Genomic DNA, 18,227 nt, shown 5'->3' on the forward strand with positions numbered 1-18,227 from the left:
TTTTGCAGAAAGATGTCCAAACTGCTAATGGATTTCAGTTACATTATCTGGTGTGAAGAAAGATATTTTAAAGGCACCACCTTCTACTGGTAATCATTACGTGAATAACTTATTTCTGTCTTGTTTGGATTTGCTGTTGCTTTTTTGGTTGTGTGTCTGTGTTCCTTTTTACTTTGGGATTCATTTTTTTTAAAAACCTAAAGGAGTGAGTAGTGGTTATCTTGTTGTCTGCCTTCTTTTCTCTCTTGATTTATGGCAATCTGAAGCTGAACCTATCATGTGGTTTTCTTGGCAAGATTTGTTCAGAGGGGATTTTTGTCACTGGCTTAATCTGAGGCTGAGAATGTGTGTATTGTCCATAACCATCAGTGGATTTCTAAGATCCAGTGGGGATTTGAATCCTTATTTCCCAGTACTGAGCCATGGCAGTTTGATTATAGACGGTGATATTCTTCTAAGCACTTTTTGTTTCTTGGGCCTTGTGACATTGCCATAAACACTACGATAAGTTTGAATCTCTCTATAGCTCTGCCAGAGGAAGTCTTGGGGTGCTAAAATATTGGCAGACGTCAGTAGGGAGGAGATCCTACAACTGCATGACTGTGCAGACTGGCACTTTTTTCCAAAGCTGCTTGATGGGCATTTCTCACAAACTGAAGGTAGAAGGGTTCTTTTGTGTTGAGACCCTGAGAAAGTCCTTTCTCTATCTCCTTTACCCCACCAAGCCATACTTAATGGACCATGTGTGCTGTAAAACTAAGAGCCCTATCTGTACTAGAGCCCCACTCACACACAGTGCCTACATCTCCTGGCAGCACTGGGAAGAGTGAATGCAGAGGCTCTATACTTTCATTTTTCTGATCTTCTCTGAGATTTTTTTTCCCACTCAGAAATAAGGATGTTGGTAGCTTTTGATTTGTGGTAGCAGATATGTTAGAGTATTTTGCAAAGGACATTGTGCTACAGACAAATAAAGCTACCATAGTAACTTAGGTCAATTAACGTACTATGATCACATTGAGCCAAATTGTAATTTTGTAGGGAGTGGTGGCTGGCAGCTTCCATGGCAGTGCAACCTAGAATCTTTTTGAAATTTTAGTGTGAACTTGACCAGAGCTGTCCAAGGTCCAGCCTTTAAAGAAGGCACACACAGTGCTGAACTGTATTCCCAAAATCATAGCATCATAGAGTTGGAAGAGTCACGCTATCCAGTCCAACCTCTTGCCATGCAGGAATACATAATCAAACACTCCCAACAGATGGCCACTCAGCATCTGTTTATATAATAATAATAATAATAATAATAATAATAATAATAATAATAAATTATTTATATTTTTCCACCTCTCCCAATGGATCAAGGCGGGATTACAGTCAGATTAACCACCAAAGAAGGAGACTCCACCATCCTCTGAGGGAATGTGTTCCATTGTTGAATACCTCTTACTGTCATGAAGTTCTAATGTTGAGGTGGAATATCTTTTCCTGTAGCTTGAATCCATTGCTCTGGATCCTAATCTCTGTAGCAGCAGAAAACAAGCTTGCTCAATATGACATCCCTTCGAATATTTAAACATGGCTATCATGTCATCTCTTTATCTTTTCTTCCCCAGTCTAAGCATTAGGTTTGGCAGCTTGAGTAGTTCTTTAAAGTTTGTACTAAAACCCAGCGCAGATTCATTGCCCTGCTGATACCGAAGCCATGAGGCACCACTATTGTGAAGACCTGGGCAAGACCAAGCAGGCAGGTCTTCACAATAGTTGGGTGGTGGTGGTGAGCCAGACTAAGGTTTCCATCAGTGGAAAGGATTTCACTGGCTTTCTGAATGTTCTTGCTATCTCACAACTGGCACAACAAAACAGTATATGGAGATTTTCTTATTGGAATGGCAGATTCCAGCTTTCTTTGTGCAAGCAAGAAAAAGTTTTTCTTCCTCTAGCACAGATATTTGTCTGGGCTGCTGGAGTGGTGAGACTCTTCGGCCCTGACACAGGAAAGCCCTGTACAGTATTACTTTCTCAATGGTATACCTAATTTCCCTCCATGTATCCTATGGCACTTCAAAGACTAAAGTTTAATTTGGTGTAAATGTTCATGGGCATTTGATGAAACTTATCTACAAAAGCTTACACCAAAACAAAACAAAACAAAACAAAACAAAACCTTAGTATTCAAAGGGATCTTGTAGCACATTTGAGACTAGTTGGGTGAAAGAAACCATAACATAAGCTTTCATAGACTAGGGAGATTATTGCATGGAGAAAAAGACCCGAAATAGATTCGAGATTGCAAACCCAACGTAAAATTGCAAACTCACACGTAAAATCACTGACACTGCTGCCAGGCACCTACAACCTGGGTCCCAGCCATACTTAGCTGGCCACTTTGCAAAAACAGGAGCTTGCAAAAACCCCACTTTTGAGTTTGCAATCCCAAATCTATTCCAGGTCTTTCCCTCCATGTGATAATCTCCTAGGTCTGCTTCCTCAGATGCATGGAGTGAACTTGTGCTCAGGAAGGACCTTCATAATCAGATTGTATGACTAGCCATGGAAAGGTAAAATTTGTCAGTATGGTGATAAGGTGACAAATTCAGTTCTAACTATGGTGGTTGAGGGACAAAGGTAGGCGGAAAGATGTTGCCTGAGGCCAAGGTTGGTGGATGACCATATAAATGTTGGAGGGAGCTTTTTAGTGTGGTGTGATACTGGCTGGGAACTAGAAAGATGTGAGGAACTGGCCCAGAGCATCCTTATGAGACTGGATATCAACTAGTGTTATAATAAGTGCAGTGTGCCAGGAAGACATTGTCACTGTTCAACCCACTGTTGATGGATTGGAGTTTGTGGATATGTTCCAATTCAGCTATTTCTCTTTCCAGTCTTCCTTTGTAGTTTTTTTATGTGTATGTGTGTGTGTGGATGGATAGATAGATGATAGATAGATAGATAGATAGATAGATAGATAGATAGATAGAAAACGACTGCTACCCTGAGGTCAAAGATGGAATGCTGAGGAAGATTGAAGTGTTCTGCAACAACTTTTGTTTAATCCCGTTCCTAATATCTGATTTATGTCCAAATAAACCTTGTTAGTTTTTAAGGTGCCACAAGGCTGATTGCTGTAATATGAATCTCCAAGAATGTGTGTGTTGTGTGCTTCCAAGTCGTTTCCGGCTTATGACAACTCTAAGGCGAACCTGTCACAGGGTTTTCTTGGCAAGTTTCGTCAGAGGGAATTTCTCATTGCCATCCTCTGAGGCTGAGGGAGTGTGACTTGTCCAGGGTCACCCAGTCAGTTTTCATGGCTAAGCGGATATTTGAACCCTGCTCTCCAGAGTTATAGTTCAGTGCTCAAACCACTGTGCCACACTGGCTCAAATGAATTGCTAGGGCAATGATGTAAAAAGCTCTGAAGAGATAAAGTTGATCTTCTCTAATAAGGTGCCGTCCAGGACTACATTTGCCACCATCTCCTTAGCCAGTGTGTTGTTTTGGACCAGTGGGAGCTTTAGTATAACTGTATGAACTTTTTAATTTTAAGCAGAAGAAAAGAAACACGGAAAAAGCATTGTACACTGAGTTCATTTTTGATGCCTTGGGGAGGGTGGGGGGACTCCTAAACCCTGTTCTTTCTGTGTCTCCTTCTATGCACAGAGCTACTTTTTCTTTTCTTTTCTTCCCCCCTTCTCTAGGAAACCCAGAAGGACAGAAGGCTGAGAAGAATGCCCCTGATGACAAGGTGCCTGACTGTCAGCCCCTTTCCTCCTTTTGGGGTGGGAGTGAGGGTGGCAAGAGGGCATAGTGTGCCATTCTTGAAAAGAGGTGCCAGGAGCACTCAGGCCTGGGAGGAAGCCAGGCACATTGACACGCTGGCGTCCCTTCCTCCTTTCCTAATTCCCAGAAGTGTGAGCAGTTGTTCAAGGGTACCTTTTTCTCAGCTGCTGGAATAATTGAAACAGTTGCAGGCTGTGAATTGTGTGGCAAAAATATCAGCATGAATCTAGCAGTTCATATTCACAGAAGAAACTGTGTGTGTCCAGCGGGGGGGGGGGGGGGGGAATAAAAAGTAGCCCAATGGCATGTGGGCAGCAGCGAGTATTAGTGCTGAACTGCCTGGCTTACTTTAGATTTTCATCCCTCCTAAGCCTGAACCTGGCATTAAAAATACCATGGTTCTGCTGGGGTGAATTCTTTTCTTTTTTTTTTTAAATTTAATTTTTGAACACATAACATACATAACATACATTTATAACATACATACATACATACATACATACATACATAAAATACATAACAATAATTTATTGCTGGGGTGAATTCTGACCATGGGCAATTGGAAACTCAGAGTGAGGCAAGAATGTACCTAGTTGTACTCTCTCAGAGACCAGAGCGGTAGCAATTGGAAAAGGTATTAAACAAATGAGCACCCAAAATCATGGTTGATGATACTGAATATTATTAGAGATCTCCCAGTAGATCCAGATCTACATATAAGCCACCTGAGAACTACCAGTAGATCCAAATCCCCCCAGAACTTGGAAGGAAGTAATGATGCAGAATGTAAAACATTAATTAATTAATTATTTTTGGTGTGGTAATTATTACAGTCAGCCCTCTCTATCCACAGATTTTTTTTTTATCCATGGATTCAAGCATCCCTGACTTTGAAAATATTCAATAAATATATAAATTCCAAACAGCAAACCTTGATTTTATCATTTTATATAAGGGACACCATTTTACTGTTGATTGTACATAGTGGGACTTGAACATCCACAGATTTTGGTATCCATGGTGGGGATTCTGGAACCAAACCCCAGCCGATACTAAGGGCCCACTCAATTTATTAAGTGTGGTCTCTTTCACATTACCAGAGAGAGAGGCCTTTCTAATCCTCGGCCCTCTGACACCTTTGACCAAACTACAAATCCTAGGATTTCATAGGATTGAGGCATGGCAGTTAAAGTGGAATCAAAATGGAATAATTCTTTAATGTGAAAGAGATTTGTATGAGCCACTTTTCTCCTACCAGGCCCCTCACAAAAAAAATTCTTTATGAAAATATAATTCAAAAACAGGTTAAAAGCCAGTTAACTCCCCTCCCCCTTTTTAAAAAATAACCAATGATGAGACAAAGGAGATTATCACACACCTTTTTCTCCCAAGCTGGGCGCAAGCGATTAAAAATGGATGTTTTCGCACAACCAATCCAGACTTCTCCTGGAATTTGCAAAGAATGGGAAAGTCCTGTTCTTTGTAAAGTCTGGATCAGATACACAATGCCTTTGAGCTGGGCATAAACCAGTTTGTCCATTTTTAAGCAGTTTATGCCCATGCCCAGCTTGGGAGAAAAAGGTGTGCGATAATCTCCAAAATAATATAGTTTTGATTCCCTGTCAAACATCCAGCAGGGATTGAGCCAGCCTGACTTCTCTTGGGAGGAAAACCCAAGTCAAGGTGTCACTAAAGAGGATTCTCTCTCTTCTGTCTTCACCACCCTGGTCTACAAAACGATGAGACAGGAACAGGACCTCTACTGAGGATCTCAGGTTTCGGGACAGGCTCATATGGGAGCAGATGGGTGTTTTTTTTAGATATTCTGGCTACTGTCCAGGATGTACCAAAAAAACCCATGTTCTTTTTTTGTATGTTTTATACCAATATATGTTTAATACTAATAAGTTACATTTTGGGTATATTTAGTAACATCTACTTGTTTCAAAAATGTTATTTTTTTAAAGGTCATTTAAGGGAATTTTTGGCTATTTGGTGGGAAATTGTCTTACTTTAAAGAGTTAGGGGTATTATTTTCTTGGCTGCTGTGAAGAACCCCGGCGCTTAGTCATACAGTAAATTTTTCCTTTCTTCTCCTGAACAGAATAAGAAGCAGCAGCCTGGGTTCCAACAATCACACTATTTTATTGCATTGTATCGCTTCAAAGCCTTGGAGAAGGATGACCTGGATTTTCAGTGCGTAATGGTGATGATGATGATGGGGACAATGCTGTTGTTGTGGACGAGAATACATCAAATGCTAGTGTCTTTGAAATCTCTATCTTGCAAAGGCAGGACCCAACAGAGAAGTATTTGAGATGGGTTCCTGATATTCTTCATAAAATCATAGAATCATAGCATTCCCAACAGATGACCATCCAGCCTCTGCTTAAAGACCTCTAAGGAAGGAGACTCTACTACACTCCAAGGGAGTGTGTTCCACTGTTGAACAGCCCTTACTGTCAGGAAGTTCCTCCTAATGTTGAGGTGGAATCTCTTTTCCTGTAGGTGGCATCCATTGTTCCATGTTCTAGTTTGGAGCAGCAGAAAAAAAGCTTGCTCCATCCTCAATATGGCATCTCTTCAAATACTTAAGCAGGGCTATCATATCACCTGTCTCTTCTCCAGGATAAACATTCCCAGCTCCCTAAGTCTTTCCTCATAAGGCATGGCTTCCAGACCCTTCACCATTTTGGTCACCCTCCTCTGGACACACTCCAGTTTGTCAACATTCTTTTTGAACTGTAGTGCCCAGAGGTGGACACAATATTTCAGGTGAGGCCTGACCAAAGCAGAATAGACTAGCAACATTACTTCCTTTGATCTAGAGACTATACTTCTATTGATGCAGCTTAGAATCACATCACACTGTTAACTCATGTTCAGTTTGTGGTCTACTTGAACTCCCGGATCCCTTTCACATATAGAAGTTTATCGCATGGGGCATAAACCGTTCCCCAGCGCGTTCTAACGGGGACGCTTTGAAACAGTCCCCAGAAATGGCGCCCTCTGGAACAGAATTGGGACGCAATGGGAACGCGCGGTGGCGGCGCCGGCGTTCCCCCGTGCGATAAAGTCGCGTTTTGGGCCCCATCCGGTGCTCATTGCGCTCCATGCGCGCCCACGCTCGTCCCCGTTAGAACGCGCTGGGGAACGGTTTATGTCCCATGCGATAAACTTCATAGTCTTGTTCAGGCAGGTGCCCCCCATTCTATATCTATGCATTTCATTTTTTCTACCTAAGTGCAGTACCTTACATTTCTCGGTGTTGAAATTTATGGTATTTTGTTAGTTTTGGCCCAGCTTTCTAATCTGTTAAGATCATTTTGAATTTTGATCCTTTTCTCTGGGGTCTTAGCTATTCCTCCTAATTTGGTGTCATCTGCAAATTTGATGAGTATGCCCCCAATTCTGTCATCCAAGTCACTGATAAAGATGTTGAATAGCACTGGCCCAGGACAGAGTCCTGTGGGACCCCACTGGTCACTTCTCTCCAGGATGAAAAGGAGCCATTGTTGAGCACCCTTTGGGTTCGGCCAGTCAACCAATTACAAATCCATGTAACAGTTGCCTTGTCTGGCCCACATTTACAAACTTATTTGCAAGAATGCCATGGGAAACCCTGTCAAAGGCCTTACTGAAATCAAGATATACTATATCCATAGCATTCCCTTCATCTACCAAGCTGGTAATTTTATCAAAGAAAGAGATCAGATTTGTCTGGCATGACTTGTTTCTCTGAAACCCATGTTGACTTTTTGTGATTATGGCATTAGTTTCTAGATGTTCACAGACACTCTGTTTAATGATCTGCTCTAGAATCTTTCCTGGTATTGATGTCAGACTAACTGGATGATAATTGTTGGGATCCTCTTTTTTTTCCCCCTTTTGAAGATGGGGACAACGTTTGCCCTCCTCCAGTCTGCTGGGACTTCTCTGTTCTCCAGGAGTTCTCAAACATTATTGCCAATGGCTCCAATATTACATTTGCCAGTTCTTTTAATACCCTTGGATATAGTTCATCTGGTCCTGGAGACTTAAATTCATTTAGATTAACAAGGTATTCCTGTACTATCTCTTTACTTATTCTGTGCTGAAATTCCCCTATTCTGTCCTCTGCTCCACTTTCCCCAGATTGAGCACCCTTTTCCTTTTCTGAGAAGACTGAGGCAAAAAAGGTGTTGAGTAATTCTGTCTTTTCTCTGTCCCCTGTTAGCATTTTGCCACCTTCTCTACGTAGTGACCCTACCATTTCCTTCTTCTTCCTTTTGCTACAGACGTACCCCCCAAAGCCCTTTTTATTGTTCTTAACCTCTCTAAGCAAGCCTGAGCTCATTCTTGCTTTTCTGACTTTTCCTTTACATGTGCTCGCTATTTGTTTGAATTCCTCCTAGGCGATTCCCCCCCCACCTTTTCCATTTCTTATACATGTCCCATTTAAAACTTAGCTCAGCTAAAAGTTCTTTAGTCATCCATCCATCTTGAGACACCTTCCACTTTTTCCTCCTCATTGGAACAGTTTGAAATTGTGCCTTTTGAGAAACTCCTGTCCTTCATGAACTCACTTTTAGTATTCCTGAGCACAGGATCACTCCCAGTATTTCCCTACGTTTACTGAAATCAGCTCTCCTAAAGTCTAGAATGCATGTCTGACTATGCCTGGCTTTTCCTTTCCACTGTATAACAAACTCCAGTAGAACATGCTCACTTCCACCTAATGATCACACCACGTGCATCCCGTTAACCAAGTCATCCTTGTTGGTTAGGATCAGATCTAAAATGGTTGACCTCATGTTGCCTCTTCCACTTTTTGGACAATGAAATTGTCTTCCAGGCAAGTGAGGAATTTGCTATACCTTAATGTTTTGGCTGAGTTTGATTTCCAGCAAATATCAGGATAGTTGAAATCACCCATCACTACTGCATCTCTTGGCCAGCCTGATGTCAAATACAGTAAGGCTAGGCCCTGCAGAGCAACTTTTCCCCAGCCTGGTGTCTTCCTGTTTTGTTAAATTACAACTCCTACCATCCTTGGCATGCATGACCCTCTCACTAGAGGGGAAATTTGTTTCGGTCATGTCCCAAGTATTTACACTGGGGAGAGAGACTAGCGTGTGTCTAAGACTCCTTAATGCCCATGGGCAGCTCAGAATGCACAGTCACAATTTGTTTGTAAGCCATCTATTTCACTCTGAGCCTGTTTTCTTTCAGTCCTGGGGACAAAATTGTCATTGTGGACGACTCCAATGAAGAATGGTGGCGGGTAAGAAGGCTGTTTTTGCTTCAGGACTGAGCCTGATCATTTGAAGGAAACCTGTTTTGGTTTGTTGTTGTTATTATCTTGGAACTGGTATCTTGAAATTCTCTGTAAAGCTCAATGGGCTGTAAAGCATTGTCTCCATTGTGGCTTTAGAATGAGGCTGGGAACCTGTGGGCCACAGTCTTAACATGACCCTTTAGGGAACTCTGTCCTGGTTGTGGAGGTCCAATTTGTTCCATCACTTCCAGATGCCTCTCCAACTCCCTGCAAATCAGGAATTGAAGATAAGAGGGAGCCCCTTTTTGTTTTCTCAACAATGCTTTCAGGAGTCAATAAGTTCCCATCTCTTCAGTGAAGTGACAGAGTTTGCTTCTCCTCACTGTGCAAAGAAGATGGGAGGATGAGAAAGTAGCAAAGGCTGTTGCTTTCAGCTGGGATTTTCAAGTGCCAGCAGAAAGTGCTTCCTTCCTTCTTTCCTGCATGGGCAAATAATCTAGGATACCATTGCACTGTATACCACTTTGAGGATGGCAAAGTAGGATATAAGTCTCTAAAATAAATAATAAAAACAGGGGGTGTTAATGCTTATAAAAATGTGAAAAGGTTTGGAATTGAAATGGTGTGTTGAGAGGCATCATGAGAGACACCATTTCAATGTGCATGACATTTGCAGAACAGCCCTTTCTTAAAGATCTCACTGCATATTACCTTCAGGGTGTGCTGTGGAGAGTCAGTGTGGTATAGTGGTTTAAGTCTTTGACTAGGACACTGGGAAACCAGGGTTCAAATTCCCATTCAGCCATAGAAACCCACTGGGTGACTTTGGGCAGGTCAAACTTTCTCATCCGCTGAGGAAGGCAGTAGCAAGAGCAAGCACATTTCTATACCGCTTATCAGTGCACTTAAGCACTCCCTAAATAGTTTACAAAGTGTAAGCTAATTGCCTTCAACAAGCTGGGTACTCATTTTAGCGACCTTGGAAGGATGCAAGGCTGAGCGGACCCTGGAGCCCTGCCTGGGATCGAACTCACAACCTTGTGAATGAGTGGCTGCAGTACAGGCATTTAACCACTGCATCACCACTGCAGATGGCAAACTATCTCTGAACAAATCTTGCCAAGAAAACCTCACAGTAGGTTCACCTTAGGGTTGCCATAAGTCAGAAAAGACTTGAAGGCACACAGCAACAAAGAGCAATATGCAATGGAGCTCAGCTGTCATTTATGGTAAATAAATGCACATTGCAACAGAGGCAAAGAGGAAATTTGATAAGAGATTCAGCAGAGGAAAAGAGACAGGCATAAGTTTCCTAGGTGGGGAGCATTTGCAGGGAATGGTGGATATGGGGTGCTCAATTCCCATTCTCCCAGTCAGTTTATTTCTGGTCTCAGTTCCTGGTTGAGCAAAAACATTAATTGATAAGGAGAGATGGGGTGGGGCATGATTGATGGAATGGAAGGGGTTAAATATCTCCCTCCCCTCTCTGCTTCATTTGTCTTCCCTGAAAACATCCTCCCTTTCACTTGCTCATTATCATTATGAGAGCCAACCACAAGATTGCAAACCCCATATATGCTGCATAACACGTACTGTAATTTCATACTCAGCCAATAACCCATTATGAATAAAGCCTGCCCTGTTTTATGTGGTAATAAACTGAATATCTTTGCAAAGTGATTCAAAGAAATCTGCAAAATTAATTTTAATTCTCCCCGCCCCCCACCACTGAAAATACTGCTGTTGTAAAGATTCTGTAGCTTTTCTCTTGCAATATTTTTTCAGTGTTGTCCATTAGAACATGAAGAGCGACTATCCTGAAAATATCGTAATGAGAAATCTGGATGGGTGTCCATGTATTATTTTGTTGAGGAATATATTGCATTAGGAAGAGAATGGTTTTCCAAAAGTATAGTTACTATTTTATGTGTTTTTTATATTTGTTAGGACATGTAGAAGAATGTGTGTGTGCGTGTGTGTGTGTGTGTGTGTGTGTGTGTGAGAGAGAGAGAGAGAGAGAGAGATGGGGGAAATGTAGGAGAGAGCTGAAGCATTGTCAATATCTGATCCCCCTCTGGCTGCTTTTCAGGAAATAAATACCGGTATGTTGTTTGTGTTTTGTTGGTGGAGGTGAATCAGCTGGGAATTTTTTGGCAGCTTGACTTCTTTACAACTTACTCTCCTGTGTGGATCTCCTAGGGCAAGAAAGTCGGAGACGTTGGGGACAAAATTGGATATTTCCCACCAAACTTCATTATCCGAGTGCGTGCAGGAGAACGGGTACACAAGGTGATGCGTTCCTTTGTGGGCAACAAAGAGATTGGGCAGATCACACTGAAAAAGGATCAGGTATGTCACTTGGAGATGTGCTATCCAGTCACAACTTCACTACCAGTCCAACACATACACACACCGAGAGAGAGAATGAGAAATTGTGGTTTATGTGGCTTTTAAGTCTTAAATCTGGGTGGTTTTAAGATCCATGTCTTACTGTTTCTTCAGGCTGAAGCTGAAGAACAGACCTTGTTGCTGGACTGCAGTTCCTATCAACCAATGGTGGGAATTGCACTCCAACACTGTCTGATGGGCTGCACATCCCCCATCTCTGCTTCATTTTGAATTTGTTTAAAGCTCTGTTTCACACATTGCTCTGATGTCTATGTATAAACTTGCCTCAATGAACAAGAATTTGTTTTCTTATCTCCTGGGAGAGGGGTGATCTTATAACCCGAAGAAGTACCCCCAGCTGGCTTCTAACCTATCTCACCCATTCTGTTTTTGCCTTGTTTTGCTACAGATTGTGGTTCAGAAAGGTGAGGAGCTGAATGGCTACGTGAAAGTCTACACAGGCCGCAAAGTTGGGCTCTTTCCCGTTGACTTCCTGCAAGAGATCTGAGGCCTTTGTGATGGTTTTGTAGCCAGGGCCGAGGAAGGCCAGGTTGTTTCTTTGGAGAGAGATTCCCAGCTGCCAAGAACTCTCTGCAGTAGAGCTGGGTTCTGCAAGTGCCTATGGCCCAGGGCAAGATGTCCCACCAAGCCCTGTATCTCTAAGCAAGGATTCAAGGAAAGGAGTACCTAATTCTGCCATCTGAAGGTCTTTGGAGCTCCCCTTGAAATCTATAGTTGGCTGGCAGATTCCTGAATGGGTTTAGCCATTGTCCCTGGATGACGTAATCACGGTGGTGCCAGGACACAGCCAAAGCTGTACTGCTTCCTGTCTGCAAAGGAAGTGGATAGTGATCAGCCATGTTGACTGCTAGACTTGACAAAATGGCATTTGCTGCTGCTGCTGCTGCTGCTCCTTGCAGGTGGCACCAAGCTTGTGTGTGCATGTGTTTATTCAAGAGACAATTCAAGTGACTGTCCCTTTGCTGGCAGGGGCCAGGTCTGGATTGCTCAGTTTTTGTTATGTTTTGCCAATACACGTTATCTCTCTTGGTTCCCCAATGGCCTACCAACCTTGATGTAAAGCAGCAAGATTTGGGGTGGACGTCCAATAAAATGGTCTAATTGCTTGGGAGGATTTTGAACTGCTCAGCTCCAGTTATGTTGAAGTAATATACCTCTGTCATTATCCTCTTCATTCTGTTTTCTTGCCAATGTGAAATAGATTGTCCTGTTCCATGATCATCTGGTTTCAGTTGTGCGGGAGACCTATAGAAAACTGTAGTTTTGGCAACCTGCCCTTACATACTTTTCTTTGTACATAGCCGCTGTCATTGTGTCATCTGTTGACATGTAATAGAGGAAAGAGTATACTAAGTCACCAATAGCTTGACTGCGGTAAAATGAGACAGCACTCTTTGCTTCTGGACTTTGAGACAGCTCAGGAGGGCTTGGAATCCATGTTGCAAGGAGATTTTTGGATGTTAGGTGGGTGAGGCAACAGAAGGTCCACCAGTGAGATCCTCACATCCTCTCTCTGTGCTTCTGGAGCAATATCTAAAAGTGGCCATTTGTATATCTCTCCTATGCAAAGATATATGAGTGGCATGGGCACCTGGAAATCATGGCTTTCTTGGTGAGGGAGAAATATGAAAATAAGTTCTTTCCACTCATACTTGTAATATTTGAAGCTATCTCACTAGGAGCCCAACTGTAAACACCATAGGTGATTAGGAGAAATACTATTCTTCTCACTTCCTAGATTATTGGAGGGCAACTGATGGTTGTAGTGGTGATGCTACAGAAGACAGTCTGTGCCAAGATATTGCCAGGGTTCAGAGTTGCTGAGAGGGTTTACTTGGTAAATAGGGTTTCTGTGTGGAGGTGGCACATGGCTCAACATACTGTAACACCCTAACTTGACATAAGCCCTCCCCTCCATTTGTGAATGCTTGCAGTGTTATTCCACATGCCCTTATGCACACTTGTTGTATGCAGGGCTTTGCTTTCACCCTTGCCCATGAAGACACTTGTGTTTGTTTTCATGAGGATCCAGTAAGTCTGAAGACCACAGTGCCCATGGCTCATTGGCTACCAGCTAATAACACTCACCAGAGCATGTTTAAGACACCAGAATGCCCCAGATCATGCTTAGCTATCGCCTGATTTCTGTGTACATACATACACACACCACACTTGGCAATAGTTCTCTTCCCAATGTGGGAAGCTCAGAGGTCAACAAGATAGCAGCAGTTGTCCCCAGTTTCCTCTTGTACACTGTCATCTGAGGAAGTAGAATAGACCAAGTCTACAAAAGCTTATGCTACTACTGCCTTTGCTCAGTTAGCCCCAAAGGTGCTACTAGATCCCTTTGCATATTGATATTCTAGACTAACACAGCTATGTCTCCCAACACTGTCATCCTGTTAGCCTGGTCTTCATAGGTGTATATGAGCTTCTTCTGCTTCCAAGAATTCAGAGGGTTTTAGAGTTCCCTGGTTATTGCCAGACTGTAAATAAACCAGCCCACTCTTCAGGTCCTTGGATCCATTTCTTCTCAGTCCCCTTTCCATTGTTGTGACCTGTTTTCCTTGCCTATCATGGAAGGTTCAGCTCCAAATACTTTAGGTAAAGGTAGGAGAAGTGTTTTGCTCATGTTGCTATGTGCCCACAGGAGGGTGCTGTCACATCCAGTCTGCTCTGGCGATATGTGGCCTCTTCTGAAGTATTACCTGTTTCAGCGCTACCCCTGCCCAAATTCCATGCCGTGCTCATATAGAGTGCTGGGTAATTTTCTGTTACAGAGTTGGGTGTCCAGTCTAGCTAAGCAAATTTCCCTTGTACTCTGATACAGTCCTTATCCACTCTTAATGCATAAGTGCAGGAATAGGTGAAACATTGCTCATTCTAGGACTTGAACTCATGGCTTGCCTGTTGCTATTCCCATACTCCATTTTTTTTTACTTCAAGGAAATAAGGAATATTGAGGTAGTATAAACAGGAGCGCTTTGGATGGAGTTGGTTACAAGCTGAGAATAATTAGAACTGTTATCCACTTGTCAGTGAGTGAGAGACAGGCCTGTAGGGTGAAGCAAGATCAACTGAATTCCCAAGGCAAAACTCAAAATATATCCATAAGCATCAAGAGAGAATTATTTAGAGAAAACAGGAGAAAGAAAGTCAGGCATGTAAGGGAAGATACACCCAAATCTGCTGAAGTTTTGATGTGAAAGGCTAGATAACAAAGTAGATAGGTTTATATAAGAGAGTCACATGAACATCTAAACATGTACACAGTGTGAACACCCCACTGAACCAAAGTACAGATCAACAATCTGGATGCACTGTGGAATGTTATGTGTGAATAACATTACTAGTCTACAGTGGGCTTTTGGGATCTGCTGGGGTTTGATTCCAGGACCCCTCATGGATACCAAAATCCATGGATGCTCAAGTCCCATGAAATACCATGGCATAGTGAAATGATGCCCCTTATATAAAAAAAGAGTAAAAACAAGATTTACTTTTGGGATTTAGATTTTTAAAAAATATTATCAAGCCATGGATGATTGAATCCATGGATAAAAAAATACATAGATACACAGGGCCAACTGTACAGATGAAGAATTTGTGTACACATGTACACAGCTTGTACCTGTGCTGAATGTACCATGTAATATTCATATTTAGCAAGGATATTAATCCCATTTCTGATAGATGGAAGTACTCTTGCAAGTGAGGCCTAGGGAGCCATACACTTAAAATAATGTCTCCACCTGGAGCACTTGGCAGTTGCACTTAGACACATGGGGGAAAGGGTCAGAAGGAGAACAAAGGAGGGCAATTTACTCCTAGGTGTTTGGCCTCTTAACAGAAGGATTTCCTGTTAGTTTTCATCTCCTGCCCTGCTGTAAACTTATGCAATGTTTGAGCTGGTTGGTTGTGTCTTGGCTGCTTTTTAACTTTGCCTAAGGAGCTCAGGTCTGAGTCACATGTGGGCAAAGTGGAGGAGAAGTTGGCAAATAGGGTTAATTTGCACTTCTTAAGAGATGTGTGCAGGAAGTGTTTGCATAGTCCTCTGATCAGATGAGATGGCTTGAGCAAAGAAAACATGTGCAAGTAGGGTGTTAGAAATAGCCTTGACTTTACATCTCCAAGTGCCTGTCTAAACCCTTTTCAGTACTGCATCTGTGGGTTGAATGGTGTGATGGGAAAATTGACAGTTAAAATGGAGTTAGGTCGGCTAAGGCAATACATGCTGAGCAGATTTTATTTTATTTTTTTGCCTCTAATCCAAGTATAACCCAGTGTATGCTGCCTCATACCCATCTCCTTGAATCTGAAGGTCTGCATTATGGTAATAAGAATGAGCAGGTGATGAGGCACTATTCAGTTTCTTTGGCTGTGAACATATTTGAAAGAATTGCCCAAGGACATATGCCTATAAAAAGCTAAGGATATAATTCAATTGTCTCTGTCTGCTGTTGCCCCACAAAAGTGGGGGATTTGGTATCTGATGCAGAATTTAGCATCTTAAGACTCCCATTTTTGTTTTGTTTTTGAATAAGAACATCTCTAATCCACAAACCAGTGTAGTCATTTAGTGGAATTTGAAACTGGGATAGGACTGAGCAGGAATCCCAGCTGTCATGGCATGGCACAGGTTGTCAGTATGCTTACTTCCTAGGAGAAGAATAAAATAAATGAAAGCAGTACACAAATGCAGAGATCTGTATATTTCATCCAGGTCACAGAATCTATTTTTCTTTGATGCAGAATTTGGATTGTACAGGCAGTTAAATACACATAATCCTGGGGTAAATATGCAGACAGTGGACCCTTGTTATACGCTGGGGGTTGGTTCCAAGCTCCCCCGTGGATAACAAAATCCGTGGGTGCTCAAGTCCCATTAAATATAATGACATAGCGAAATGGTGTCCCTTATAAAAAATGGAAAATCAAGGTTTGATATTTGAAATTTATACTTTTTTGGAACATTTTCAAACTGTGGATGCTTGAAGCCGTGTATAAAAAATCTGTGTATAAGAAGGGCTGACTGTAGTCTCACATATACAGGTTGGAGTCCTAGAGCCTTTTAAGTTGTGAGGTTCCACGCAATGTTTGTGAATTTGTCAGAGCTCAGTAAGAGCTAATTATAAACACCATGTTACTCATTATTTTTTCAATAAATAACTAAGTTAACAGGTTTTGTAGTGTAATGGTAATCTGTTTTAAATTTTATATTTACGGGGTATGTTTGTGTCGCCAGTGGCTTGTAGTATTCTAAAAATTTTTTTAAATAAAAAGTAATGAAAAAGGAGTTACCGGAGTTACTATTAAGAAACAGGAAAGGCTTACTGTCTTTCAAGAATTGCATGTAATTACTTTGGGATGGGGGATGCTTGGAAATGTAATTGCAATTAATTAATTTTTGTAAAAAAAGTAACTTCCCAGCCTGGTTTTTAATGAGTAGATGTAGTGAGTGCAGGAAAATTGGGCTGAAGTATGCGGTGGTATGCTAAACCATGGAACTGTACAAACTCTGGAGTCTTTCCCTTTCTCTTTCTCAACTGGAACAGTGTTCAGTGGCAAATGCTGCCTTCTTGTGCCAGCCTCTCTTTGCCCAGTGGGAACGAAGAGCCAGAAGCCATGTCCCTGAGAGGAACATGAAACCAGAGAGCTTTACTGGGAACTGGAGCCTCACTGAGTGGCTGTTATGCCCATGAGGGGGAGAGAGACAGGTGCAGCTGAGTTTGTTGATTTCCACCGTTGAAGTCACTGGAAAATTCATGGACTCAGAGACTGGAGGCAAGGGGGACTGAGGGCAAAGGTCTCAGCGCTTGAACAGGTGCTGCCTACCTCAAGGATTATTCAGATGGTGAAAATAATCTCACTAGAATGTGGTTTCAATCTTTGTTGTTCACATGCATTTCGAATGCACCCGAGTAAGTTTTTTTGCGGGGGGCATAACCTGGCATAATCGATCTTGGTTCCCCCCCCCCCCGACTTTTCCTAAAAGATTCACATTGTCAGCTGTGTATAACCGATGCTAATAGACCTGGGATAAACCGGGATAAAACTCTACATGCCTTGAACGTGTTTCGTATACATCCATGCCATCAACTCCATCTTTATGTGCAGTGCAGAGCAACAGAATTTGCAGACATGTGCATAGATGCGGTTCCGATAAAAAAAACCAGTGTGAACAACAAAACCAGAATGTGTGAGTGAGATTATTTACATAGTCGGGCTAAAAACAACAACAACGTCTAAATAACCCCTCTGTTGCTGCTATGGATGCAGAAGGCTCACCAGCAAGATTTGTCATATGAACATGGACCTCAAGGAGGCACTGTTACCCTTCAGAACTCGCACACTCTGCCTTGTAAAACAAGAATGTTTCTCTCCTTTCCAGCTCATTGATTTTCCCAACCTCTGGGTCCAACTTTTAAACTTAGTTGCCTTCACTCAGTGTTGGAGCCTGTGTGTGTGTGTGTGTGTGTGAGAGAGAGAGAGAGAGAGAGAGAGAGACTTCAAGTTGCCTTCCAACTTAGGGTGACCCCATGAATTTTCATAGGGGCAAAGAGTCCTCAGAGGTGGTATTCCTTCCTTTGAAATACAGCCGGCCCTCCATATTTGCGGCTTTGACTTTTGCAGATTTGATTATTTGTGGATTTGATTAATATGTTCTCTCTAGGAATTTCTAGGTCCTCCAGCACAATTCTTCCTGAGGCTGACTATAGAGTTGTGCTAGAGGACCTAGAGATTCCTAGAGAGGTGTTCTCACAGGGGGGAAATAGTGGCTTCT

General features: G+C 42.3%; 1 protein-coding gene across 3 annotated transcripts in view; it reads left to right on the forward strand.

Annotated features, from left to right (window-relative positions):
- STAC3 (SH3 and cysteine rich domain 3) overlaps positions 1 to 16,625 on the forward strand; it is a 41,944-nt gene extending 25,319 nt beyond the window's left edge. For all 3 annotated transcript variants that reach the window (XM_089482370.1, XM_089482367.1, XM_089482369.1), the window contains 5 exons: positions 3,696 to 3,742; positions 5,882 to 5,973; positions 8,989 to 9,040; positions 11,234 to 11,383; positions 11,832 to 16,625. In XM_089482370.1, coding sequence (XP_089338496.1) covers positions 3,696 to 3,742; positions 5,882 to 5,973; positions 8,989 to 9,040; positions 11,234 to 11,383; positions 11,832 to 11,930 — 440 coding nt within the window. In that variant the 3' untranslated portion in view covers positions 11,931 to 16,625. The remainder of the gene's footprint in view (positions 1 to 3,695; positions 3,743 to 5,881; positions 5,974 to 8,988; positions 9,041 to 11,233; positions 11,384 to 11,831) is intronic.
- Positions 16,626 to 18,227: the final 1,602 nt, after the last annotated feature.

This window comes from Sceloporus occidentalis, unplaced genomic scaffold, assembly GCF_023333645.1.
Source record: "Sceloporus occidentalis isolate IW3139 unplaced genomic scaffold, rSceOcc1.0.p SCAF_1, whole genome shotgun sequence".
Lineage (NCBI taxonomy): Eukaryota > Metazoa > Chordata > Lepidosauria > Squamata > Phrynosomatidae > Sceloporus > Sceloporus occidentalis.